This window comes from Podarcis filfolensis (genome assembly GCF_964270895.1).
Source record: "Podarcis filfolensis genome assembly, chromosome: 4".
NCBI classification, from domain to species: Eukaryota; Metazoa; Chordata; class Lepidosauria; order Squamata; family Lacertidae; genus Podarcis; species Podarcis filfolensis.
In genome coordinates, this window is record NC_139607.1 from 52899350 (window position 1) to 52908032 (window position 8683).

Below are 8683 nucleotides of genomic sequence, written 5' to 3' on the forward strand. Positions count from 1 at the left end.
TAAAAGCTTGAATTTTCCTGCACCCATCATACATGACATCAGCCACAGGAAAGGTGGGCATGGTTTGGCCCAAATGGCCTGGTGGGTCTAAGTAGGTGGGTCCCCTACCAATGTTATACATGCTTACTCAGAAAAAAAATCACACTATATTCAATTTGCCTTACTATCAAGTAAGTCTGTTTAGGAGTGCAGCCTAAGTAACATTGATGAGTTTCAGAAATGGATCAGGAGATATACACGGTGGAGTCAATGCCATACAACAAAGTATTGTAAAGTACAACAAAATAATAAATCAATACGAAACAGAAATACTTGCACAATACAATCTGATGGCTTTGTGTGCAAGCAACATTTACCAGAAAATGCCTGTTAATAAATATGTGTGTGCTAACAGACACCAACAAGAGGGAAAATAGCTACACCAGCTCCATGCTAGGACAGAAGAGGAGGACCTGAACCATAGGTGCATCAGCCCCTGGAACGCCTGTTTTGGCTTCTACCACCAAGAGTCGATAGATGCCTGTGGAGCTTTCAATGGATGTATCAGGCAGGGGCCTCCAGGGTGAAAATGCTGCTCTAGCAAACTTACGGATCCACCCATCCTAACCCCCTTCAGCAAGGTTAGAATTGCTCAGTTGTTGTTACTTTTTATGCAAATCTGTACATGCCTGATAACCCTGATGTAACTCTAAAACAGAGCTTTCCTAACTGTGTGTTGTGACACATTAGTGTGTCAGCTGCAGTGTGTCAGTGTGTTACACGAACGCTCCCCTGGGGCTGGAAAGGGCTACCGTATTTTTCCATGTATAAGACGAGGTTTTTTTGCTAAAAAAAATTGTAAAAAATTGGGGGTCATCTTATACACGGAACATGGGCATTGGGGGGGGATTTATTAAATATTTAAGCATATGTCTGGGATTTTGGCTTGGGTGGGCTGAGGCGGTCCCTCCTGCTGCCGTCCCCCCTTTCTCCTCCCCCTCCGGGCTGCATGCTGGTGACTGGATCGCCTCCTGAAGCCCCCACTGGCTCGACCACCGGAGCAAGAGCAGTTGCCACCACCACTGCTGAGAGCTGCCTCAACTACCTCTCCTTGCCCTTCTTTCCGTTTTTTCCTTCTTCCCCTCTCAAACTCCCACCCTGCCCCCAACCCGCTCACCACCTTCCTCAGCTCAGTTTGCTCGACGGCATGGCCCGGCGCAGACTGGCCGCTGTCTTCCCCTCGCTTCCCTGCAGCAGCAGCAGCACCTACCACTGAAGGAAAGCATGTGGTGCCCCAGCTGCTGCCTTTGCTTCTGCACCATGGTGCACTGTATGTACCTCATGCTGGAAACTTTGAAGGCTATTGCCAAAAAGAAGATAAACTTGCCATCGCAGATCATCCAGATTTTCACTTCTATTTTAGTGTTTTGTTTTCTTAATTTTGGGTTCAAAAAATAAGGGTAGTCTTATACATGGGGGCGTCTTATACATGGAAAAATACGGTAGTTTAACCTCCGGTTTGCTAGTAAAACTGAATTACTGTGTCACGAAATGAGGCATGTCCAAAAAATGTGTCACTAGCTTGAAAAGTTTGGAAAGCTCTGCTATAAGAACACATTTTTACAGAATCTGAATATGTCATACAACTATTCAGTGTATTTAGTGTTGTTGTTATTTTTAAAAAACTAGGATATCAAACCATGTTTGATTTAACTAATCACAATCAGAATAAACAAGTTCTCCAAGTTCTAATGCAACAAGTAAAAAGGTAAAGGACCCCTGACAATTAAGTCCAGTCGCGAACGACTCTGGAGTTGCGGCGCTCATCTCACTTTACTGGCTGACGTTTGTCCGCAGACAGTTTTTCTGAGTCATGTGGCCAGCAAGACTAACGAAACCAGAGCAGCACACGGAAACGCTGTTTACCTTCCCGCTGGAGCAGTACCTATTTATCTACTTGCACTTTCGAACTGCTAGGTTGGCAGGAGCTGGGAAAGAGCAACAGGAGCTCACCCCATTGCAGGGATTTGAACCTTCCGATCGGCAAGCCCTAGGCTCAGTGGTTTAAACCACAGCGCCACCCATGTACCTAATGAAACAAGTAACTGTGGCTCATTCAAAAGGAAAAACAAAGCTGTTTCTCAGATCCTCTTATATACAAAGGAGTAGGGAGCTAGACTTAATTAACACTGCAAATTTTAATTTCACTAGTCACTCTAACACTAATTTTAAAAAATACATCAGTATGAAAAAAAGAGAGGTGATTTAAGTTGAGGAACAGATGTTTATAAGTAAGACCTGCAGCAAAACATTGTGGTGTATCCTCAACTAACAGGATTGTTCCTGTTTGGGGTTCTAGCCAGGAAGCTAGCCATGCCCTGCTTCAGGATACTACATTCCATTCCCACCCCATTCACCAGTTTACTTTCCTCACTGACAATTCACTTCCATGATTACTTGGCATAGTCAGTCCACACTGGACTGTTGAGTGGGGGACAGACTGTTGCCCCCTTAGGTGTCACTGGGTTTTTAAAAATATTTTTGTACTTCTGCAAGCCTTGGGGATTTCCTGAGCATGCCGATATATCCCTCTTGTTTATCAGTGGTTCTATTTTGGTGTCAACACTCACACCTGAGTTTCCTATTAGGAGTGAGGTTTCAGGGTTATATAAGATTAATTTAGTCCAGCCATAATAATTTATGGTACAATTTACCATAACTGCATTAATACTTCTGGAACTTGGGTTCTGACACCATGTCTGAGGTCTCACTATTCAGGTGATATGTTAATTTTCTACAAAAGATAAATGAATGATAATAGTTTTTAAATAATTAAACGCAACTCAAATGATTCACATTAGGCCAGAGTAAATTGTGCTATCTTTTACAGAAATTACAGTCGTACCTCGGGTTACGAATGCTGCGGGTTGCGTGTTTTCAGGTTGCGGACTGCGCCGAACCGGAATGGGTTACTTCCAGGTTTCGGCGCTCGCACATGTGCAGAAGCACAAAATGGCGTCACGTGCATGCGCAGAAGCACCAAATCGCGTCACGCACGTGCGCAGATGCGGTGCTTCAGGCTGCGAACGCTGTGGGTTGCGAACGCGCCTCCCGCACGGATCATGTTCGCAACCCGAGGTATGACTGTATTCAGCAGTTGAGTTGACAAAAAACAAAACAGTGATCTGAGAAATCAGCTATTGTCCAATATATTGGTTTTGTGCATATAACTTTAAAACACATGTGTTTTAATACCATAGGTATATGGCAATGACTTCACACACATGAAATGTGTGAAAGCTTAACCACCAGCTTTCTCAACAATAAGCACATTCACACTGGGTTGTATTCAATGAAGTCAGACTCAAACATACATTTAACTAACTTACTTAGCTGCGTATAACCCACTGAATCCCATTCAAATAATCAGAAAAAATAACACTGTATTTTACTATTAGTAAATGAATTTGACAATTACAACTCAATCCTAAATCTGTTTGCTTACAAATAAATCCTAGCAATTTCAATATGCTTTACTCCCTAGTGTGCATAGAGAGCTGCAGCCGTAATTTAACATATACATGAAAATACTTTATATATACTTGTTCTAACTAGTTTTACACAGTACATCGATACACTGTTAGTTTTCCCAAATGTAAAAGATCAATAACTTAACTCATTTTTGGAAAGCAGAATACTTTGAAAGACATAACTGTAAAACTGCCAAAACCACCAAAAACAGGCTTCCTCAAACTCGGCCCTCCAGATGTTTTCGGCCTACAACTCCCATGATCCCTAGCTAGCAGGACCTGTGGTCAGGAATGATGGGAATTGTCGTCTCAAAACATCTGGAGGGCCGAGTTTGAGGAAGCCTGACCAAAAAGCACAGATGGCACAAATAACATATTGAAGAGCTTTCTGTTAAAATAAAAATAAAATTGAGGACAACGTAGTGCAAACAGACTTCCCCTCTTCCTCGGCTCCCGCTGAGATTCCCCATTCCCCCCAGAGGATCCCACAATCCTCTGGAGCAGATGAAGACACATGAGGGACTGCTGGGGGGACAGAATTTGAAGGGGAAGTCCCATAGTGGTGACAGAATTCATTCCACTGGAGAATGTAGAGCATTAGATTTCAACCTGAAGGAGCACACGGAAAGAAAATTATATACAAGGGTTAAAATATTTTTTATGTACCTGGTTTGTACTGTGACTCTGCACCCAATACTTCTGATAATACTTGTTCTATCTTCTGCACTAGTGGATCATTCTGAAGATTCCCAATAGACGAAATTGTATCATCTGAAGAGTTCACTTGCTCAGATGAGTTTATTTCACCATTGTGCTGGCTTCCTAACTTTGCACTAATAAAGAAAAATATGCAGGTATACATTAAAAATAAATGGCAATAATATAAAACAATAACATTCAATTAACATATAGAATTGGATGCAGACTTGCTCATTCATGAACAGACAGGAATTTCAGCGTACTGTACAAACACAACTAGGAAGAAGAAGCTGGATGTGCCTCACATGTGGCGTACTGCTATACACCATCATTCAAGGACAAAAAGCATATTGCTGTACAGTAGGTGGTATGGACATAGATGTGTTTGGATATTGATACAATATTACTCCCTATGGAAGCCTTGTAGATACATACCCTTTCAACTAACTAACTTAGGTTAGATGTGGTGATTTAAGACAGGAAGGAAAACAGTTAACAATTAAGGATTAACATACTGCTTCATTAAAGTATCTTCTGTTTACTGTACTGATTTTTGAGTGCTAGTGTATAAGGCTAGTGACAGGCACCCTATTGGACATTTGGAATGGTTTTGAAAATTTTCAGGGCCTTGCACTGAGACACTTAACTGTGTAATAGTGGAGAATTTTAGATCTTGCTAACTGAAAGTGAAAGAGTACAGTAAGAAATGTGGTTGTTTACAAGTTTAGCTTGCTTCTGTGTCTACTATAGCACTGATCTCGACTGCAACTACATGTATCGCCATTATATCCTATTTTCCTATTTAAAAAACCACTTTTGTACTAAAAAAAATTCCTGACATAACAGATGTATATGGTTTAACTCATTTTGGTATTTCATTTACTGTTTCTACAGTACTTAGCAATGGGATTTGACACTATGTGATGAACAGAATCTTTGAGAACTCTATTTTTTGTCTTTTGTGGACGGTATACTTCATGTGACACTTTGGTTACTTTTTCTATTTATTTAACAGAATTTGTAAACTGCTTATCCAAGTGGTTTGCATAAAATGCTAGGCGTTTTAATAAATGAAATTTCTCATCCATTCCAGTCAAGGAGTTTGCACAGTGAATGAAACTTCCACCATGAACTACATCCCTAAATGATGACTGTTTTACAGTCAAGTTGTGTTATTTTTCTTTGCACAGTGCTTAACAAAGAAACCCCACAAAACAGCAATATTATTAAGGAGTCAGTACTACTGTTTACACTATAAGCATCAACAACAAATAACCCTGCAATACATGCTCCAAAACGTCTACAGTACAAAGTAGAACAAACCACTAAGAAAAAACCACTAGGAACCTCTACCAACCTTCACAACTAAGTTAACATTCCCAGCATCTCCGAAAATACTTAATTCTCATAAAAAGCAATTACATATTAAGAGAGAATCAACTCTTGATGTTTAGTGTAAAATCCTATGCATATTTAGAATTGGCTCTTTAGCCTCACAAAATGTTGTCTTCATGAACACCATCCTTTCATTGGATTCTTCTTTTCTTTAATACTTTGTTTACCGGCCAGAACCACTGAAGGAACAGCTAATTTCCTCGAGAGCAGCTCTTCGAAACACTGGCTTCCTTAGAGCAGGAGTGGAGAACCTTTGATCCTCCCAAGATGCTGCTGAACTACAACTCCCATCCGCCCCAACAAGCACAGCGAATAGACAGGGGTGATTGGAGTTGTAGTTCAGCAACTTTTGGAGAGGCCTAAGGTTCGCAAGGCCCGCTTCAGCGGCTTCGCAGCTCAGGGTCCGTTTGTAAACCCTTATTCCTCTGGGTGCCCCCGAATTCCTCCACGAAACTTGCTCTTAACGCCTCACGCCGGTCCGAAGTCGGCTTGAGCGCCAATCCTCACAGACGCCGTCCTTCTGCTCCGCCGCTTCCCTCAGCAGCTGCCCTTCATTGTCTCTCCCGGGCGCCTCGGCCCCCCCGGCGCCCCCCCCCGGCCGCTGCCATAAGCTCTTCGCCCACAGCCCCCCCCCGCATCCCCCTCCCTCGACATCCCTTCCGGTCCCTTCGCTCTGCCCCTCCCCCACTCCGCCCGTTACTCCGCGTAATGCCGCCGCCGCCAAAAGAAAACCCGGTGCCTCTGACCAATTACCTGCCGAACTGCTGCTCCTGGATCTCCCGGAACTTGCTAACGACAAAAGACCGAAAAATCTGCTCGATGCTAGTCGCCATGACAGCCTCGCGCAGCGCAGGCCCCCCCACTTCCCCTTATCCCCCCCCCCTTCACTCGCTCTCCGAGACGCAGATCCGCCTGCGCTCTACAATGCAACACCGGAAGAAGACGCGGCCGGGCTCGTCTTCCCCTCCCCCGCTCCTCCTCGTCCCGCCCTCCACTTCCGGATTGCCCTCTCGTTCTCCTGATTGCTCGTTCCGACAAGGGGCGGAGCCTGAGCCGGCTTGAGGATGGGCGCTCTGTAGTCGAAGTGAACCATAGAGCGCCTACTCGGATGCCTTGGAGGTGCGAGGCGGACGTGACTCCGGGCGCACCCCCTCCCCGCCTTGCGTAACTGTATATGGCCGCTTTCTGGCTTCTCGTCAGCTCAGGCGACGTCCGGAGTTGGGAACACAATGACAATGGCAGCGGTTGATTCCGGGGCTGGAAAAAAATCTAAAGCCCCGCACTTTGTCCTTCTGTTCGCCAAGGGGGACGCTTCGGTCCTCTCTGTCCGCCCCCCCCCCCGCCCCCCGTTTCAGACGTGGTTGTGCACAAGGTCAATGAAACTGAATGCAAAAAAAAAAAACCCCAAGGTGCCGCACGCTTCTGGCGGCTCTCGGCGGAGAGGCCCAGTCCTTCGGAGTTGGACGTTGCACTGCCCTCCCTCCGACCGGGGAACAGCGGCCATGTTGTTGATGCCGCAGTTGGAGGCGAGGTGCCGCCGTCCTTGCTTCCCGGCTCGGAAGGACGCCATATACACGCACAGTCTGAAATACAGATATATGCACAAACACACCACTTTCTCTCACACACCCCAGACACCAAAAGCTTTCAGAGTTTACGTGATGGGCGGGCTGAGAACCCAATTCCGTGCATGTTTACTCGCAAGTAATTCTGCATAAGATCGCAGCATTTATTTCCCAATTCAGTGCTTTGTATTCCGTAAGATGTTAACGCGCACACCACTAGCCCAGAACTGCTAAAAATAAATATACAACAGCGCCCGAGACGGGCCTTGAAAGGCATCAGTCGTGTTATTATTCACTGCTGAAAGACTAAATAAATGGGTTTCTAAATAAAAAAATGAATATGTTAGGCTAAGGTACGCCTGGAGCATGTACACACGTTTATAACACAGTTGAGGGAAGGACCGCAGCTCAGTGAACGGAGCACATGCTTTGCATGCAGAAGGTCTGGGTTTAATCTTTGAAAGTAGGCAGAACCTGAGATCCATATAAACCTAGTCCATGTCTTGGGCTGACAACAGCTGGAGGATCACAAGACTCCACATCCCTGTATTAGTGGAAATATTTTCATGTCACAGGGTTTTAAAACGAGAGTTTTAAGTGGAAAGTACATTGCTTTCATCTGGATTGTTAATATAGTGTTATAGGAAAAATATAATTCTCATAACAATAGTCTGCTTTATGGTGCACATAATTATTATCTTTGCCTTATATAATCCACTTAGAAGCATTTATTAAGCAGGCCATAAATCTTGACAAAATAAATGTGGTGACTTAGCCTTTAGATACTGCATTTTTAATATTAGAATATTCTTCAAAATATGGGACGCGGGTGGCGCTGTGGGTTAAACCACTGAGCCTAGGACTTGCCGATCAGAAGGTCGGCGGTTCGAATCCCTGTGATGGGGTGAGCTCCCGTTGTTTGGTCCCTGCTCCTGCCCACCTAGCAGTTCGAAAGCATGTCAAAGTGCAAGTAGATAAATAGCGGGAAGGTAAACGGCGTTTCCATGTGCTGCTCTGGTTCGCCAGAAGCGGCTTAGTCATGCTGGCCACATGACCCGGAAGCTGTACGCTGGCTCCCTCGGCCAGTAAAGCGAGATGAGCGCTGCAACCCCAGAGTCGGCCACGACTGGACCTTATGGTCAGGGGTCCCTTTACCTTTACCTATTCTTCACAATTGTCTAACTTCATTAGTTATCTCTGGAGGTGGTGCTTGTTTCTATATTCATTTTAAATGCCCATCAGTAAACATTCCCTGGGAGGCTTACAAATAGAACAAATTTAAAAATACAATACAAAATAATTATAGTAAACCATAAAACACAGCAAAATAAACTGAAACAGCATAACCCAATTTACAACCCGGATTTAATGTTGTCAATTAAATACTATTCTATGGACTTTTTACTCGGAAATCATTATGAATTCAGCTGGACTTACTCAAGGCTTATTTGTGCCAAGATTCAGCAACTCAACGCCATAATTTGTTTTCAGTGTCACGAGCTCAACCCTAGAATT

At 44.2% G+C, this 8683-nt stretch overlaps 1 protein-coding gene across 4 annotated transcripts in view; it reads right to left on the minus strand.

Moving 5' to 3' along the window:
* Nucleotides 1-6582, minus strand: part of SON (SON DNA and RNA binding protein) — a 35849-nt gene extending 29267 nt beyond the window's left edge. For all 4 annotated transcript variants that reach the window (XR_014547467.1, XR_014547468.1, XR_014547469.1 and 1 more), the window contains exons 1-2: nt 6357-6582; nt 4176-4342 (exon numbers count right to left, since the gene is read on the minus strand). Coding sequence is in view for 1 of the 4 variants with exons in the window: in XM_083611177.1 (XP_083467303.1) it covers nt 4176-4342; nt 6357-6436 (247 nt within the window). In the remaining 3 variants the exon portion in view is untranslated. The remainder of the gene's footprint in view (nt 1-4175; nt 4343-6356) is intronic.
* Between the last annotated feature and the right edge of the window lie 2101 nt (nt 6583-8683).